Genomic DNA, 18,920 nt, shown 5'->3' on the forward strand with positions numbered 1-18,920 from the left:
GGCTCATATGCCTGTGCACTTTGCATTCTCTCTGTATGTACTGTGTAAGTTGGTGGCAATTGAGTGCTACACTTACCAATCCAAACCTCTTTTCATGTCTTTCTCTGACTTGGCTGCCCTTGAAGCCAAGTCACAGAACCAGGCATACAAACCAAACGCTCATCCAACAAGTGACCCCAATTCTCACTTTGAGGATCCTACTGGAAGAACTGCTGTTAGAGAGCATAAGGTCAAGACCTTTGTGGTGAAATGCCATGAGGATAGCATCGAGGTTGTGATGAAGGCTTATCTCTTTGGCCACAGATTGCCTTTTGAGCCCAAACACTTGAGGCTTGGGCCTGTCAGTAATTCACAAGATCACTGCACAGCCACAAGATCTGGAAGTGGGGACTACACCATCAGAGCGGCACTGAGCGAGTGTGGAACCAAACTAATGGTTAGTGAGCCTCTTGATAATCAGTGTGTAATGTCATTCTGACTGTAGAGCAATCAAGCATATATACAATATGGTGCCATATCCACACAGCTACACTTTTAAGTAGGTCTGCCCTATGCAACCAAAGCTAAAGGAGATGGAGCATAATTGTGTAATGCTGCCACCTAGTGTTTTTATGTTGATAATGCTCTGGGTCTCTGTTCCTAGGTGACGGAGAGTGCTGTGCTGTACAACAACCTGCTCCTGTTCACTCCTCCACCACCTTTACCTGGAAGCATCTTCCAAGCAGTGGGAGTTGCCATTCCAGTGCAGTGTGAATATGGAAGGTGCAAATGTGTAGCAATAATGATCTTAAACGTCTGATATGTTCAGCTGATGCTGCATGTTGTTAGAATATGCAGAAAAAACCTGATTTATACACTGTGCTAGTTTGCAAATAGGTTTTTGCATTGTACCAGTATGGTTCAGTACCTGTAGTAAGGCACATTATCAGCACCACTGGGTTTTCCATTGGAATACTTTTGGTTTTTGTTTCTCTTTGTATGGTGGAGCAGTATGCAGAAACCAGCATGTAACACTGCTGTTACAACTGCTAGCACCCTTTGCAAGTGTGCAAGTATTTTGGGGCCTTACCAGCACACTTCTCATACCCAAACTAAGCTGTGAGCAAAACATACTGAAGAAAAAATCAAATGTTGCAGTGATATGTCTTCTCCGCATATTTTACGTGTATTATTTCTTATGCTATGTTTACGTGCTATTTCTACTCAACAGTTACATTCTCTTGCATTGTGTAGTTGCAGTAATGGAGTGCTTACTCAAGTGATTTAGGGTTGCCAGGTTGAAGTCCCTTTCTCACCCTGCAGGAGGTACAGAGTGAGCAGCAGGGCGCTGAGGCCCACCTGGAGCCCCCTGATCTCGACCCAGTCCACTCATCACGACCTAGACTTCCACCTCAGGCTCATGACAGGTGGGTTGGTTTCAGTCTGAGTAACCAGACGCCTGTTTGTTCCAAAATGATATATTAAAAAAAAGTGACTCTTACAAAATGTTTGATTGCATAAAATTAAAACAAATTACAGTAGTTTTTAAAAGATAATAGGTAAGTTAATATAGTAAAATTCTTTGTGCACCTGTTCATCACAAATAAAAGTGATTTTTGATCAAGTCCCTGACTGACAAAATTATAAAACTTAGAAATGTTGTATGAGAAAATTCAGGAAATTACTCTTTTTTTCCCAAAATGGATGTATAGAGTTTTGGAATAGATGTCTTCAGAAATCCTCTTAACGTTGCTGCGTCTTATCTCTTTTCAGACGACTGGAGCAATGAGAGCCAATCATCTGTTTACTTCCTGGGTGACATGGTCAACATTGAGGCGTCTGTAGATGTGGCCAACCATCTTCCTCTTCGTCTGTATGTAGACAGCTGTGTGGCTACTCTAACCGCTGATGTGAATTCTAACCCCAGATACCCCTTCATAGACCACCAGGGGTAAGTACAGTACTTTTTCATTCCCAAATTATTGCCCAGCACTGAGAGATTAAGGCTTTTTGATGCGGTGTAAAGCTAGTTCGTATTAATTCTGCAAACAGAACTGCTTCCTCTGATCAGTTTTTGGCGGCGTAGTGGTTAGAGACCGTCCTACAACTGGAGGACCAGGGTTCAAGACCCAATGTTGGCAAGAATCCACTCTGCTGAAATGTTCCCTACCAGCTCCCGAAAACATGATCTGCACTGTGATGTGAATCAGTTCCCAAATTTCCCCAAGGGGATTAATAAAGTCTTATCTTATCTTATCTTATCTTATCTTATCTTATCTTATCTTATCTTATCTTATCCAGCATCCCATTAGTATTATAGAACACCCAATCACTGGCCCAATACAAGTTCAGGGCAGAAATTAAATCTGATCCTTCTGTACCTCGCAGGTGTTTTACAGACTCCCAGCTGACCGGCTCCCGCTCCCGTTTCCTGCCCCGAGTCCAGGACAAACTCCTCCAGATTCAACTCGAACCTTTCCTCTTCCACCAGGATCACAGACACACTGTCAGCACTGATTCCAAAATGTATCTTTGTCTTTTAATATCCATACAGTAGAGGTCTATTCTGTTGGTTAGTGAGCAGGATACAGACCTGCCCTTTTATTATTAGGCAAGCATGATCTGCACTGTGATGTGAATTAGTATGAGCTCAGCATGTGTTGTATTATCTACTGTAGATCTATATAACATGTTACCTGGAAGCAGTGCCCATTTCAAAGAGGGACCCGGTGAAAAAGGCCTGTTCTCTTATCAATGGGAGGTCAGTTTCAATACAAAATGCTTATATTTTATTCTTATTTTATTCATGTTATCTTCATATACCATTGGAAAGTCATGGAGGACTTTGTGGCACATACCATGTTCTAGCAATGTTGGGTTTTTGTATGACATAAATGTTGTAAAATGACATAATGGCTTTCTGGCTCATAACTAATGTTTCATGCCATCCCATATCTCTCCTCTCTGTTTCTGTACTCCAATAAAGAAGAAATGTCTGAAAAATTATCTTCAGAAACAAATGTGGCATGATGACCAAAAATTAAACCCTATTTTCTCCTCCATGTATCAGGTGGAGGTCGGTGGATGGTGATGACTCCGTCTGTGAGAGTTGTGGTCACACCAGCAGAGCCAAGCCAGCTGCTTACCCATCCAGCCACAAGAGGGCACTGAGGAGCAAAACCAAGTATACCAGAAATGGTATTGCATCTGGTATATTGAATATATGTAGTGAATAGCCTGTGTGTATGAAATGGAGTGTTTATTATTCATGTGCTTCAGCTGATCAAGTTATAATGAACTGAATATGATCAACTGATGAAGTCAATTCAGATTTTCTCTCATTCCAGAGATGCATAAGGAAACGACCTTGGGCCCATTTGTATTCCTCCCCTGGAAAACACTGGGAACATCAAGTAGCTCTATGGAAGTAACCAAGTCTAATAAAGATGGTGTTTGAATGTTTATGGTTATACATTTGGAAATGTAATATTGCCTGTGAAATGTAGTAAAGATGGACTCTAAATATATTATCATTTGCTCTGGTTGTTATTTGCAGACTAGCCCAGCAAATTCTTATGAAATATCAAATTTCTGCTTAAATAATTATGCTTCAATATTTGTGTAACCTCTATGGATACTGGAATATTTAAAAGTACCAATCCATAGCCTGTAATCAATGGATAGTTCTCAGATGTAATGATAGCATAGAGGTAAAATCTCCAGAGTCAATAATCCCATTTTCAGATATCTGTTTGGGAAGTCCAATAAGAAATCATTTTTAAGAGCATTTTGCTAGACTGTTGGTAGGTGTGTTGTGCTAGGTTCAAGTTTGAAAAAAAAACTGTTCTAACTCGTAACTTGTTTGAAAACATTACCAGCAATCCATTATAACCACTATAAATATCATTTTTTTCTGCCAGTACTGCCTGAAAAATATGCTCCTCTGTTTGGACACAACTGTTATGATCCAGTTGAATTGTGCCACATGTGTCAATTAACTGCAAGAAATCCGATAGGCCAGCCTGCAATCAATTCTGATTGCTTTCCCTAAGGTAGTTTTTATCTTTGCAAGAGACGTCCTAGCCTGATTTTCTGATTTTAGTCTGCTAGTCACACAGTGAGGCTGGTGAGACAGAGAATAAGCTTGCCCCTCTGTCTCCTCGTTGCTGTAGAAGTGGAGGCCAAAATCACTCCGAGATGTTCAGTTAGAGAGGAAGAAAAACTGTTGTGTGGAATTTCAGACATTAACCAGACAGCCTGTGAAGCTCTGAGCTGTTTAAAATGTTTTATTATTTTGTTTTGAATGTTGTCTTTCACATGAATTGTATAGAAATGTTACTTCAGGGTGTCTGCAAGTTTCATCAAGTTAAATTTAAGACTAAAGAGTTAGAATGAGAGACAACACCAATTTTGCAACTGGAAAAACCTGAAAATGAAAACTGCTTTAGACCAATCAAAGTATGCATCTGCATAACTGGGCTGATTTGCCACTGCAGAAATGGTGCTCTAACTGCAACATTTAAGACTTCTCAAATTAAGAAATAAACTTGGAATTCTATATTTAACTGATTTCAAGACCATTAAAGGCCTGTTTAGAATTTCATTTACATTTTCTGGACATTTGGACAGCATGTAACTGAGTAGAATCTCTTTGCAGTGAGGATTTTTGTCTTGGATGTGACAGATCCAGAAATAAATCTTGATCATTTTCTTCCAAACTTAACACTCACTCTCAGTAACACTCCACTGCACTAAGGCTGGTCAGTTTGTGGTGGTGGCTGCCGGAGACACCTGGATCTGTCCAGCATCAGCCTGCTGGGGCCTGATGGTCCCTGCGCTCCTGTTGGTATTACTGCAGTTTATGCTATCTATCAGTTCCACGTTAAGGACTGTGGCACTCAGATGCAGGTGAGTTTTGTTTTTGAAATTCCAATGCTGTGTGACTCTGACCACAGCTTGACAAAGAGCTTCATGTATTCTAATTTGCATGTAATGGTTTTAGATGAATGAGTCACAGTGCATGTTTTGCAGATGAGTTTTGGTTTCTGTGAGGCAGAAACAATCTCATCAGTCGAGTTAAACCTCAGTGGGCGGAGCCAAAGAACCACAGTTTTTCTGGCTAAATAACACTTAACTGAAGCCCAGTTACAACAGCAAGAGGTAAGAGAGGGAGGGAGCTAACATGAAGCCTATACTTCTGTGCAACTAAATTGCAATCTGACCATACAAAATTATGTAGTTGTTGTGTAGCTAGTTAGCTGACAATTTATATTTTTCATTTTATATGTTGATCCAAGTTTCTTTGCCATTCAAATTTGCAAGTTGGCTAACTTCCACTCTGAAAAACTGGTTCTTTGACTGTCTGGCTTGCGGTTTTAACTCCACCAATATCATTGTTTCTGCCTCCAGCATCTCTGACTCAGAGAAATGCTTCTATAACCAAAACTCCAATCTATGTGTGTCTTTTCAGATGGATGAAGATACTGTATTATACAGAAATGTCATGTCATATGAAGTGATGGAAGGACCTATTGGAGTGTTACAAGGGATAGTATCTACCAGTCTATCCGCTTTGGTTGGAAAAAATATTTTTTCAATGATTTGTTTTTTTTTTTTTTTTTTTTATCCCTGTATATTGGCAACTCAAACACTAGAAGAATGAATGTTTTACATCATCCAAAAGAACTAAAATCTCTACTGTGAATTTACACAATGCCTGAAATTCGTCTGTAGATAATGACATTTGTTTGGCCAGAGGTAAGCAATCATATTAACATTTTAATCAAGATTGCCATGTCCTGCTGTTTTTCTTCATCAAATGAGATAATTTGTTTGGAGAACTAAGGTTTTATTCACAGAACGCTAAAGCAGGAAGTTACTTTGGACAAGCGAGAAACACTTTAACTTGTTACAGACTGGAAGTATGGGTCGTACTACGCTGAAGAGGATTACCCGGTCGTAAAGTTCCTCCAGAGGCTGTTGAGGTCCGCATCCTGAACAAGATGGACCCCGCTCTGGTCCTGACCCTACAGGAGTGTTGGGCAACCTCTTTCCACTGGAGCCTGCTTCTTCATGGGTACACATCCAAACATTGTTATTTAAACAGATTCAAGTGAAGGTTGTTATTCACTTTGCTGACCCAGTGTCGGTTTGGTCAGGAGAACTCACGTACTCAGTTTAAGCAATTTATTTTTGATAAGATGACATGGCTATACAACTTTTGGTGTTGGCAGTGCGTACATCTGCTTTTATGGACTCCCTACATGCACAGAATGAGTAATTGTTTTAATCCCCCCACAGGACATAAAAGCAGATCTAAGCTGGTGGCAGCTGTGCTGGTGGTGGACAAGTAAAGGCAACAACATTTTTCATAGCCACACACAGCAATAGATCGTACAGCAGCAGATTGCATGGAGTGAGCGACAGACTAGGTGAAAACCTGTTGACAGTCCTCTCTATTGGGGATGTGTGGTGGATTTTGCTGGGTCAGTCAATGGACTGCAGCTGGATAACGTTTCCTGACTTCACACCCCCAAATTTTGGCTGTTTGAATTGCATACTGACATGCATTGGTATAATTAAATGATGCACGTTGGATAGAGTTCTACTCCAAAATGCTACCTTTCCTTTATGGGAAAAAATAGAGGATCCAGTCTGCAAAACTTGTTTTAGCAACCCAGGTAGTTGCTGTAGATTAAAAAGTAACATATGTTTTAATTTTTGTGCTATGACACAATTTAGGGTAGATGGTGGAACAAAACTCTTGATATAAGAATATTGAGCGCAGCCTTACATGTTATCTCCTTGTAGTTGGCTCTCATGGCCCATACAGGACTGGATCTTTAGCTGTTTTGCACCATTCATTCCCTCAGATGCCCGAACTAGAATGACAAATGCCTGACCTGTTACAAACCAACAGGAGGAACCTCTGGACCTGCCAACCCCTCCCACTACAAGCGCTTTGTCTTCTACATGTTCACCTTTTGTGGACAGAGTATCGTTACGGCATAAGAAGGAGAGGGTAAAATGCTTAAGTCACTCATTATGATCTTTCCATCTTTGGACCGTTGACCCCTGAATGCACCATGCAGGTTAACTTGTGGTCTGTCTGCAGGTTTTCATCCACTGCAGCACAGCGGTCTGCTTCCCATCTCCATCCAGCACCTGTCAACAGCCATGCCAGACACTAAGTGAGCGAAACTTGGAAAAACATTGCATTTATATTCGTGGCATCCGAAATATTTTCCACTCTTTTTGCCAACCAAGCTGTGTAGCCAAAGTGCACAGTCAAGGTCCAATTTCTTTACAGACATCTTTTATGTTGCGTTACTATGACACAATTCAGACGTGGTTTAAAAAAAAACAATCCCCATATCATGAGGGTTATCAATCATAAGTCCTCCAAAACAGACTTTCCTGTGTTTTTCAGGATGAGATATCAGTGCATCACCAAACTCTTCCTCTAAGAAATTTGGCCCGGTGTCCAGTGGAGAGGTGATCCTCCAGCTACCGTGGGTCAATGTCTGAAAGAGAAGCCTGTTGCAAAGCCCAGGTTTGTCCCGGGACAGTATGTCAACAGTCTCTCTGTCACTTCCTTACATCTTGTCTCTGTACCTCTTCTGTATACATTGGAGAAGGTCAGAGGGGAGGGAACACGATCTCCTTGAAGATGCGCTTAGGAGTTGAGGGGAGACGATCCCAGGAATTGAGGGGACATGCGAGATGCATCTCCAAGTTAATAGTAGATCTACTTGCAGCCTCTGATCCTTCATATTCCCTTGCTGTAACTGACCGCGCTTCTAGTGTGGCAAAGTGTGCAGTGATGTATTTGTCATTATTTTCTTTACTACTGTTTTAATTTCAGAAGATGCCGCTGTGTTGAAGGACTGTAGGAAAACTCAAAGCTTCAGCTCAACAGAGCCAAGCGTTAACAGGATGAGGGTATGACTGCTGTGGCACAGTGCTTTCATTATACTGCGCAGCCTCTTGGCCTCAGTGAAATTTGTTTTTTCCCTTTCTAGTTCCTGGATCCGCCTTGGCCCAAGCGACCTAGAGGTACCATCACATGCATTTGCTCTATTTGTGGCCTCAAGACACCAGTAATGGAGAGGTAGAAATGTAGACCGTGGATGCAAATAAATATACTGTTTTCTACATCTGGTGTCCTCACGCTCATGTCTGATCATTCATCCGATGTTACTTAACTAACAGTACCATATTGTAGCATTTTAGGTGTCAATATTTTCAAGTGCAGCTAATCCATCAAACGAGATGCCAATGTGTTGTGAAATCTGCTCCAATTCTCTCACTGGTGGTTTGATGTTGACCTTTATAATTGCAGCTCTACGGTATTTTGTTTGTTATGATATGAAATTTTAAGCACACAACTTGCTGCAGGGTGCAAAATTTGGCAGGGCATAGCACCTGTTGAGGCCATCCAAGTTTTTTAAGGGCCTCCAAGTGGTTTATTAAACAGTTTAACATTTTTTGGTATCATTTTCATAGATGGTTTCTATTATCAATATGGTGTTATCGTGTTGTTTAGCTCATTTATTAAATGATGACAGTTTACTTCCACCTCCCTCAAGGCTCACTGTAGTCTCTTGTGTCTTTGTATTTATGCTGCCAAAATGCAATATTGACGCGCAAACGTGCTAGTTCTCCCCTCAATTTACTTTATTGCACTTGTCCTGCTTCCAAGGATAGCATTTCTAAACCACACTGTAACACATACACACACACACACACACACACACACACAGGCAGCACACCTGGGGAAACATTCCTCGAGGGAAGTCATCAATCAGTTTTATGGCTTTCTCTGGGAAAGTTTCCTCCTCTCCAATCGACCGTCTTCCCTCCATCCCCCCCTTCAATTCTCTTTCTCTTATTCCATGCTTTCCATCTGTATCAGTTTTTGTTCCTCTGCTTGAGCACATCTGAGAACGATCCACTCCACTCAATTAACTTCAACTATTTTTCCTATTCCGCTGAGGGATAATTGGAACAAACTGGAGGGTGAAATCTTTGCCTGGACAATACAAGATAAGACTACTACAACTGGCTTTCCCTCGTTTTCTCAAATTGCCCGCCAGTGGTAATAAACTTGAGGTGGAGGATCTGCGCAGTGCAAAAAGTATCTATCTTAACAAGCCATGAAATCTTGAATTGAGTCTTAAAATCCTATTTTTCTTTTAAAGTGGAAAGAAATTGCCATAGGTTGAGAAAATGTCACTTGTTTCCAATGCAAATCAACTTGTTTCAAGACTTTCCTTGAATCAAGAGTCATTTTATTGATACTTCTGCCTCAGTTTGCCTTTTTTTACGACACTGTCACCCCAACAAATAAAATGGTCACACTTCATATGGATAGTCCAATGCTGATACTCAACTTATCAAGAGACTATAATGTTTCCATTAAAACGTCTATTGATTTTCAGGTGATGCAGCAGTGTAAAAAGTGGTCTGTAGATAGGCTATTCAGTCTCTAAGTTAGGGTTAGTCTAATGTTTGGGTCTGTAGATATGCAGCAAATAGGCAAGTGACGCTTTGTTGAGCATTACTTTTTGTCAACTGATAATTAAGTAATTAAGTTAATTGAGTATTTAGTTAATTGAGTATCAACACTGACTATCCAAATAAAGTGTTGTAAAAACATTAATTGGAAACAGGTTATCAACCCTTTGCATATTTTTCCATTTCAGTAAGGCTCAGTTCAAGATGAAATGACCTGGCGGATGGTGATGGATATTTTTTGTAATGTCGCCAGAAGGCCAGCTGGCAGAGGTGCGCTGTGCGTCAAGGATGAGACGGGCTGCTGCCGCGGTGCCTGCAGTTGGCTCCGTGAAGTTACTATAAGCAGAGACGCACACACCATTTGAGAACCTCCAAAAGATCCCGTTAATTTCCCTTCCCCCTCCAATACCCATTCTGTTGCCCCCTCTCGGCAGGTTTCGCCTCTGCTCCCACAGGCTCCTTCCCCTCTCCACGCGCACTGCGGGCTGGAGCTGGATGTCGGGACACTTGCTGCGCTCCTCTTATCGATCAAGAGGGACCGCATGAGCAGAAGTAAGGCGAAGGGAATCATTTGGACGCACATGGTGAGCTCTATGCATATATGTCACTTTCTGATACTTCGGGAGTTTGTAAGGTTTTGTCTTTAGAATGATAGGAGGGCTGTATCGGTAGGAGTCGGGGAAGGAGAAGTAAATATATGGGCGTCAATTGGGTATGGCAAGCCTAAGTGAGTCCAGATTTGATCTTGTATTTTTTTCTCATTATAATGGAGTGAAAAGATCAAGCAAAAATTGCCAGAAATCTATCTGGAAACCATATCTAAAAATGACATCAGGGGAGCGTTCAGGACCAATGTTTCCTCTCAGCGGTGATCGTGCGTTTGCTGACCTGTCTGCTAGGCTATATCAAACCGACCAAATATCTTTTCAGCCATCAGTCATTTCTCCATCTGTCCCCAGAAATTATTTTATTTTGTTGGAAAATGATATTAGATGCAGGGGCTTTGACATTAGGGTTTTTGTTTTGTATTGACGCCGTTGATAAGCTGAAAGGCCCAACAGACAAGTTGTAAACTGCAGTCTGATGCTTTCGATTAGGAATTCAGATAGACTAATGTTTTATAAATCGTCATTTTCCACACACATGGCTGCCTTTTTGCAACTCATGTAAACGCAAATGCAAAGTTGAAAACTATAGTCCACTTTGAAAATTATAGGCCTGATTTTGCCTCTCTCCTTCCCCTTAATATCATTTTTGCACAAATTGGTCCAATTGTTGCAGACGGGACAGTCAAAACCTAGCGTATAATGATGTAATATACGCATAGGCCTATATGATTTTTGTTATTGTACTGTCATGGATCAGATAGAATAATACAAAAAAATGATTAAAAAAAAAAAAGGAAAAATAAGAGGCACTAATATTTGACATGACAATAACATCTTTATTTAATTATTTGAGCCTTATTACTGGGATAAGTTGTGCTGAAAAAAGGCCATAATAAACCCATTGCCAGATGGTCACGGGTAGGGAAAGACTAATTGTGAAGGTAAAAAAGCTAATTGTATTTGTGAATGCTTATAATAAATTGTTTGATCAAAATTGTGATAACACTGTAAATATTATTGTTCGTTTCTGCGAGATAAAGCTAATTGACTGCAGTCTAATTACTGCAAACCATGTGCAATTAGGTCTGCAGGAATGGAGCAATTTGGCTTGTGGTTTAACTGTTAGCTCTTGCCAAAATAATCAAACTAAATATGATAAACATTTATGTTTAATGAGCCATCTAAAGTGAATCATTATTCATTATCTCCATTTAAGGCAACGCCCGCAACTTCTATTTGACTGCAGGCTATTAGCGTTTCAAGTTCTGTCTGCACTTGAATTATTTTTCCTAAAATCACAGGACCTCAGCAGCACATCCAAGTAAAAAAAAAATCTGTTGTAATTTCTTAGACATATAATAGGCATATTGTTCGTTTTAGCGTAGGTTACTTAGGCCTAAATGTCCGAAACAGTCGTCGAGGCCTTTATTGCGCTTTGATTTAATGCTTTGATTTAATGAAGCAGCGGTGAAAATATATTGACTCAGGCTGTTGTGGATTTTTTTTAATTAGTTGGTAATAATATCCTAGCTGACAGAGATCATGGGCTTTTGTCGGCCCTTTTCATTCAGGCTGTTCTTGTGCGGCCTATAAAATTCATGTTTTTCGCTCGCCGCCTGCTCTTAATTACTTGCCCCATGTATGACACGGTGTGGACTTAATTGTCACACAATTACAAACAGAGGCCTCACTTTTATTTTCATTACGCCCGAGGTCGTCTTTGGCGTGACTGGAACATGAAATCACAATGATTTCATTTCCATCTGCTTTTCAATATCAACATTTGAAGCGAAGCCTCCACGGAAAGTGCCTTGCCAACTTGTATCAGAGGCTGTAAACTGGCGTGGGAAGAGAAAATGGTGGGGTGGGGGGGGGGGGATTGAGAAGAACCTTTAAATATCAAGGACATATGTTTTCTTATTCAAAGTGAAATAAGCAGGGCCCCTGAGTCAGTGCAGAGACAGGCGCACACCTCCATGTGTGCAGTTGGCCCCTGGGTCCACATGCAGGTGGCGACTGGCAGTTTGTTGGAGGTGCAAACCTGAAGGACAGGGGCCTTTAGCTAAAGATACAAGCAGTGATAATCCATTTTGTGCTGTCTGTCTGCTTCACCTCCCTCGCTGCCCCACTAAAATTAGATTATTACACCTAAAACAGCTCCTGGAATCTGTTCCGTGTGGAATAACACACATGGGCTTCAACTGGGCAGGCAGGAATGCAGTTTGGGAATACAGAGTGCATGCATAGCCTTTCTCTTCTCGCCCAGCGCCCAGTGTTGTATTTCTGACCGGCTGAGGACAATTGCAAATTAACAAAGGTGTCACTGCGGTAACATGCTCCAACAGGTGCCTTGGTCCAGCTTCAAACGTGTCGGCTATAGAGCGAGCTTATATAATTGATCAGATTTATTTAAAGCCCAATACGTGTCTCCGTGTCTTGGAACAGGGCTGCGGTGTAGGGAATCCCGGGAAATAATCCCAGCGGCTGTGGGCCTGCTGTAAAAAGAGCTGAGCACCATTACCTCTTTAAAACGTCCCAGTCTTAGTGTTTATTTACGCAAGCCAAAAAATATTCTTTTGAAATGTATCATACAATAGCAGTCGGAGTGATTTTGAATTCTGCACAAGCCTTTTCAAGTGGCCTCCATCTTGCACGCTGTGGAGCAGCCATGGTGGGATCCTCGCTCAGCTCGTGGCCGGACAGAGCTGCTGCCCATGACGAGGAATGTTAAAATGTGTGAGACAGGCCAAATGCAGCTCATCTGCTCACCATAACAGCTCAAAACCCAGACAGGCCCCAGTGTGAAACAGGGCAACGAGAGCTAACAGGTAGCAAGACATGCTCCCATACACTTCAACAGGTTTCTCTGCTTTTATGGCAGTAACCTACTGCCTTTCTCCTTCTTGTGTAATCATAACATGCTGCTCGTGGCAGCAGAATGATTTTCAACTCTGATATAGAGTAAATCATTGATGAATTTAAGTGTTACTGCTATGACATCGGCCTTCTGTCATCATCTTACTCTTGTCCCCTTGCTTTCTGTTGTTGTTTCTTTAGTCTTTTAAGCAGATTCTTCCCATTCCTTATTATATCTCCTCCATGCTTCCTCTTGCCCCTTCCTCAACAGACCATTATTTCTATTTTACCACCCTCTAAATTATCATATCTCTGACACTCGATATTGTGCTTTAGAAAGGTTTATCAATCCCTACTGCTCTTAAAGCATTGTGCACAAACTGTTTTTTTATAGCAGCTTTTACTGCTCTTACCAAACCATAAATTATCTCATTGTTTATCCTCATGACATTAAATAAAAAAAGTTGGCTCCTCCAACTTCAACAGACACTGGCATCTTAACATAATGAAGAATGGTAGGAGAGTGACATAGGAAAGTAAATACGGACGGTGTTTTTGGAGCAGCTTGTTACTCGGGCTTCTAGCGTGAACATGAGCAGCGGTCTCCTCGCTCTCCTGTATTCCACTATGCTGTAAACATGCCCCAGGTTGTCAGCAAGTATTTTTCCAGCCCCTTGCCAGCCAAGCATAGCTGCTTTTAAAGATCACCCTCTGGAGATGTTGTTGATCTCATCATAGCACTATTTGGTTGTATAAGCTTTTTGAAAGACAGGTCAGACATTACCGCTAAGTTGTTTGAAAGGTTTTTCTGTGATACTTAAAGTCTGTAAATATTAGTGATATTTGTAGTTTTTTAAAAAGAAAATTTTTTGGCATTCTAGTCTTTATTTTATAGTTCACAGTGGAGAGAGACAGGAAAGACTGGGAGAGAGAGAGAAGGGGGGATGACATGCAACAAAGGTCCAGGGCTGAATTTGAGCCAGGACGTTGCAGTTACATGTCATGCATCTTAGCCAACTGAGGCACCAGGACACCTCGTGCTATTTGTAGTTGATGAGTATCAACAAAAGAGTTGATGTAAAATTTCCTTGTGCGGTTATTGCATGTTCTTCTCATCAAACGGCGCATTAGCAGGGAATGCCACTCATCCTCGACGTGTTCTTCCGACACGCCGGCCGTGTGAATTTATGGAAAGCGGCAGAGAAAAACCGTTGAAACCGTATCCGGCGGGTTACGTTGGTGGTGCCAGACAGATGATCTGGTTTCGGAGTGAGAGTCTGGATTTGGCCTAGGGGGCACATTAAAAACCTCAGGGGCCTCTCTCAGAAGAGCATCCATTTATCAAAGTGGTTGTAATGGGCCGATGTGTAATTAGCCATGTAATGTGACAAAGACAAGTGCAAATCATGCTATGGGAATGTTAAACAACCGGTCCCTTTCTCCTGCCCCCATGTGTTTCACTTGTCCCACCACCGACCCCCCGCTCAACCCTAACCCTGCCCTCCCTCCACCCCCCTCCACCCCACTCATCATGCCTCATCCAGAATGAATTCTTGAATAAGTACTCTCTGCATTGCACTACCACATGCCACACTTCGGATCCTCCAACAACCTTTATGCTCCTTTTTATGATCCCTTCCCCCACAGAGCTTGACTTCCCACCCTGCCTTCCCCTCTTATCCAGGCAAGACACTGACACCGTATGAAACCAGAGATCTAATTAATCAACCGATCAATTAATAAGGCCTGCTTTTTAGCGGTGCGTTCAGGTTCCCGTGGGGCATGTTGCGACACGTCTGGAATGCCCAGCGGAGTCACGCTGGACCCCTGGAATGTGGCGTTGTGGCACAAGGGTCAAAGTCGGACCGCTCATCACTCCAACTGAGTCGTGGCGTTTCCAGTAGCAACGCCCCAAAACAGAGTCACCTGATACACCTGACCCTCCTTTTTGTCCTGAACCAGGTTTGGCTGATCCACTTTTTAGCGGCCCGTCCTTCGTTTTGGAGGTCGAGAACGGACTAGTGTGTGCCAGGCAGCTGAAGGAGTATCATGGCCTCCCTGCAAGCCCCTCGGAGCGGCACGGTCCCTAAGGGAAGCCTCATATTTCGGTCGTTGGTCTAATTGAGCGAGATGACTAGGCCAGAGAGGCTCTCAGCCCCATCCTCTCCTACGGGGTTGGTTTATACAGCCCTGCTGACTTTGCTGTCAGTGTCAAACGCTTGTTAGGACATCATCAATCTAGCAGCAGTTAAGAATATTCCCAGAACAGAATGAAGGGGGCAGGTGATAGATGGGCAGAGAGAGGGAAGAGCAGAGGAAAGAGGGACGAAGGCATTTATGACAGTATTCCTAAAGAAAGACAGAAAAGAGAATTTATCACAAGTGAAAAGTGCAAGGAGTTAAACACTAACAGTGTGTAAAGAACAAGGAGGAGAAGTGCTTGCTTCTTCTGGGCTTAGTGTGAGCTGTAAAAACAAAAATCCTTGTTGTACATCATGGTGTCAGAGAAAGTAGACGCATTGTTCGCTTCGTCTGTCAGGCAGAAATTAACTAACCCTCTCTGGTATCAAGTCTTGACAGAGGAATAAATTACACTCATCGCCAGTCGTATGAATGGGAAGGGATTTGTTCGCACTGCGGCCGTACACAAGTCAGTGTTTGTCTTGAGCGTGGAAGTGTCCGGATGGGGGCTCAAGCCCAACACGCATTTCTCTCTATAAATCTTTCCTACCATCCTCAACCCTAATCTCCGACTCTTCTCCTTCACTTCCCCTCCCTTCTTTCTCTCTCGCTCTCTCTCTCTTTCTTTCTTTCTCATATCCTCCCTTCTGCTCGATTACACTTCACACAACTCATGCACAGGTCCTTTGCTTGCCGTTATGCACTGACCAACGGTGAAGTGATTTGAAAAGGAGGACCATAAATGTGATGGATGTGGTCCAGCTCATGGTTTCGCCCCAGCTGTCGGGCATGTTTTTTGTCATTCCAGACAGACCCACTGGGTTTGCACCCTTCTTCATCCATCCACACTCATCCATCCTTTTTGGGTTAAGGGAGTTTTAAGATAAATATGTTCTTAAAGGCTGCAGAGGTCACAGGTTCAAGCCAGTGGCTGACACTATAGTCAAGACCGGGAGATTACATTGTTATGTGATGAGATCTTAACTGGTATCTACCTAAAGCAAAAAAGGCTCGGGTGAAGTGACGCGGGAAGCTGGTATAGTGTGTTTTCAATAAAGGCACAGGTGGTCTATCTTAGATTTCCCCTTTGGCGTAGAATGCAAGTTATATAAATCCGTCAGTGTATTTTTTTTTCTTTTTATGATCAAACTCCCATGGTTTTCTCTTAAAATCACCTTTTTCTACTGCAGGCTCGATGACATGATGTCCCTGCCCTTTTCCCCTCCCCCCTCCACCCCTCTCCTCCCTGTTTTCCTTCTACTCCTCCTCCTCCTCCCTCCGTCTCTCCTCTCCCCTGCCCTCTCCCACTCCCCGCTGAGCTGGACTTCGCCTCACGACCCCTGCTACCACCTCGACGGCCGCCCACGTCACTGCCTGTCGGAGTTCATCAACGCTGCCTATGGGGTCCCGGTCAGCGCGGGCCACTCTCTCCAAGGACCCGATCATGACGCCAACATCACCACCTTGACTGACCTCCACAACCCCCACAACCTCACATGCTGGATGGCTCACAGCAGAGGCCCTGACATCGGGGACTGGGTGCTCACCCTTCCCCTGGGCCGGCGCTTTGAGGTCACCTATATAAGTTTGCAGTTCTGCCACCAGGGGGAGCCCTCGGACCCCATCTCCATCTCCATCCTCAAGTCCATGGACCACGGCCACACCTGGAGGCCCATGCAGCACTACTCCAACGACTGCCCCGGGAACTTCGGCCTGCCGTCCCAGGCGGTAGCCCAGACCAGGCACCAGGAGACGGAGCCCCTCTGCTCGGATCCTCGCCCCCTGCAGAGGCACCGTGGGGGCATGGTGCTGGCCTTCTCCACCCTGGACGGACGGCCGTCCTCCCCCGACTTCGACTACAGCCCCACCCTCCAGGACTGGGTGACGGCCACGGACATCCGTGTGGTGTTCCACAAAGTGTCCAAACAGGCCAGGGTGGGCAGCTCGGAGGAGAGGGGAGAGGCCGGTCGGGCCGATGGTACGGGAGCAGACGGTGGAGCTGGAGTTCTGAGGTGGAGAGCGGGCTATAAGGGAGGCGCTGAAGATCAGGTGGATAAGATGGACACGGATAATACACTGGTGTTTTTTGAGAGGGAGATAAAAAATACAGAGATAAGAGCGAGGAACAGAGGAGAGAAAACGGACAAACTTGGAAGGAAGGCTCATTATAAAGGGTCGAGTCAGGGAGAGGATGGACACAACGTGACCGGGAAGGAAGAGGTGGACAGTTTCAGCAGGGACACACTCACTTCCCCAAAGAAAGGCGGGAAGGGAAAAGGGCGAGGCCGCAAGAGGGAAAACAATCATTGGCAGCCTTGCCCAAACGGAGGCTGTAATTGGACCGTTGAGGGGCGGAGCAGGAGCAATAAAGGGCGGGAACTGAGGAGGAGGAGGAACAATAATCCGAACTTGAGACAAAGCTCCAGGAATCTGCAGCTGGCCCCTCCCTCTACTTTTATCTCCGCCCCTCCTGTCCGGCCCCCGCTGGCCCTCTCTGACCTGCAGGTTGGAGGCAGGTGTAAGTGTAACGGACACGCCTCCAGGTGTCGCCGTGACGACGCGGGCCGGGCAGTGTGTGTGTGCGAGCATCACACGGCAGGCCCAGACTGTGATGTGTGCGAGGACTTCTACTTCGACAGACCTTGGCATCGAGCTACACCCACTCAGCCAAACCCCTGTGTTGGTGAGTCCTGCCTGCTGTTGTTTCCTGAAATAATGACAAAGTATTTACACTCATTACATATAGTATAAAGACGGTGAGGCCATGTAGGCTTATGGTCATTTTGGGTTCAATTCCAAGTTCTCCAATCCAGTAAATCCAAATTTATAAAAATGGAAATGCTGTTTCAGGTCACTTCCTTCGGTTATATTCCCGGCCCATTGGTCTTCATGATCTTTCTCCCCTCTCCTCTCTTTCCCTCAGCGTGTGAGTGTAACGGCCATTCAACCAAGTGTCGCTTCAGTATGGAGGTTTTCCAGCAGTCGGGCCGGCGCAGCGGAGGCGTGTGTCAGAAGTGTCGACACCACACAGCAGGACGGCACTGCCAGTACTGCCAGAATGGATACACCCGCGACCACAGCAAGCTGCTCAACCACCGCAAGGCCTGCCAACGTCAGTCACTACGTGTGTGTGTGTGTGTGTGTGTGTGTGTGAGAAGGAAGGTAAAGCTACTGAAAATATGTGGGTGGGTTAAAGGATAATACCAGTGTTTGTCTTACCTCCCAGAAGTCATAGTTTTAAAAACAAATACATAAAAAAACGCTTGCAGAAACATGCTGCTGCATTGCTGAATATAATCCTTCGTTTAAATGAGAAGAATAGTAATTTGAATTTCACTGCAGTAGCTACATTCTGCAAGAGTTGAATGTGGAGAGATCATTGCGCATCTCCAGAAAACTCCCACTGTGCCCTAAGTTTAGTTTTGCCTCTTCACTGCCAGCAGAGGGAAGTAGCAGTGCGCATTAATGGAAAAAGAGAAAATAGTCCCTTTAAATATGATAGTTACAGTTATAGTTAGTCATTTAAAATGATGGATTGATGATGGAGTGATGGAATGATGGATCATTTAAAATGATGGATTGCATTCATCAATGCAGCAGCATGTTTCTGCAAGCTGTTTTTAATGTATTTTGGAAAGCAACAGGAGCCTCTGACTTATGGGAGGTCGGCCAAACCTTCAGCAGAGCAGACAGCGTTAGCTTCTGACTGTCGCAAATACATCAGCGGGTTTAGGCTCTTCATAGGCATTAATGCCGATAAAATAATATTACACTGGTATT

The 18,920-nt window shown here is 43.7% G+C and overlaps 2 protein-coding genes across 2 annotated transcripts; both read left to right on the plus strand.

The window, feature by feature from the left end:
• Nucleotides 1-94: 94 nt before the first annotated feature.
• LOC139643526 (zona pellucida sperm-binding protein 3-like) lies at nucleotides 95-15,049 on the plus strand. Its single transcript, XM_071518690.1, has 9 exons — nucleotides 95-436; nucleotides 644-762; nucleotides 1,303-1,406; nucleotides 1,753-1,930; nucleotides 2,368-2,505; nucleotides 3,050-3,177; nucleotides 4,745-4,887; nucleotides 9,930-10,047; nucleotides 14,922-15,049. Exons 1-9 carry the CDS (start codon nucleotides 95-97, stop codon nucleotides 15,047-15,049), a joined length of 1,398 nt encoding a protein of 465 aa, XP_071374791.1.
• On the plus strand, nucleotides 9,986-18,252 carry LOC139643527 (netrin-1-like; the record flags this gene model as incomplete). Its single annotated transcript, XM_071518691.1, has 3 exons — nucleotides 9,986-10,079; nucleotides 16,331-17,823; nucleotides 18,064-18,252. Coding segments are annotated over exons 2-3 (1,672 nt in total), but the record flags the coding sequence as incomplete, so codon positions are not given.
• Between the last annotated feature and the right edge of the window lie 668 nt (nucleotides 18,253-18,920).

The sequence above is a fragment of the Centroberyx affinis genome, unplaced genomic scaffold, assembly GCF_046629955.1.
Source record: "Centroberyx affinis isolate AG114_WGS23_722 - 3 ecotype Tasmania unplaced genomic scaffold, CSIRO-AGI_Caff_v1 ptg000622l_1, whole genome shotgun sequence".
NCBI classification, from domain to species: domain Eukaryota; kingdom Metazoa; phylum Chordata; class Actinopteri; order Beryciformes; family Berycidae; genus Centroberyx; species Centroberyx affinis.

What these genes read in the sequence shown, in the direction of transcription:
- LOC139643526 (XM_071518690.1), top strand. Translation starts at nt 95, where the DNA reads ATGTCTTTCTCTGACTTGGCTGCCCTTGAAGCCAAGTCACAGAACCAG. An exon ending in GTCAGCACTGATTCCAAAAT is followed by an intron (nt 2,506 to 3,049) that starts GTATCTTTGTCT and finishes TCCATGTATCAG; the next exon opens with GTGGAGGTCGGTGGATGGTG. An exon ending in AACCAAGTATACCAGAAATG is followed by an intron (nt 3,178 to 4,744) that starts GTATTGCATCTG and finishes AAGGCTGGTCAG; the next exon opens with TTTGTGGTGGTGGCTGCCGG.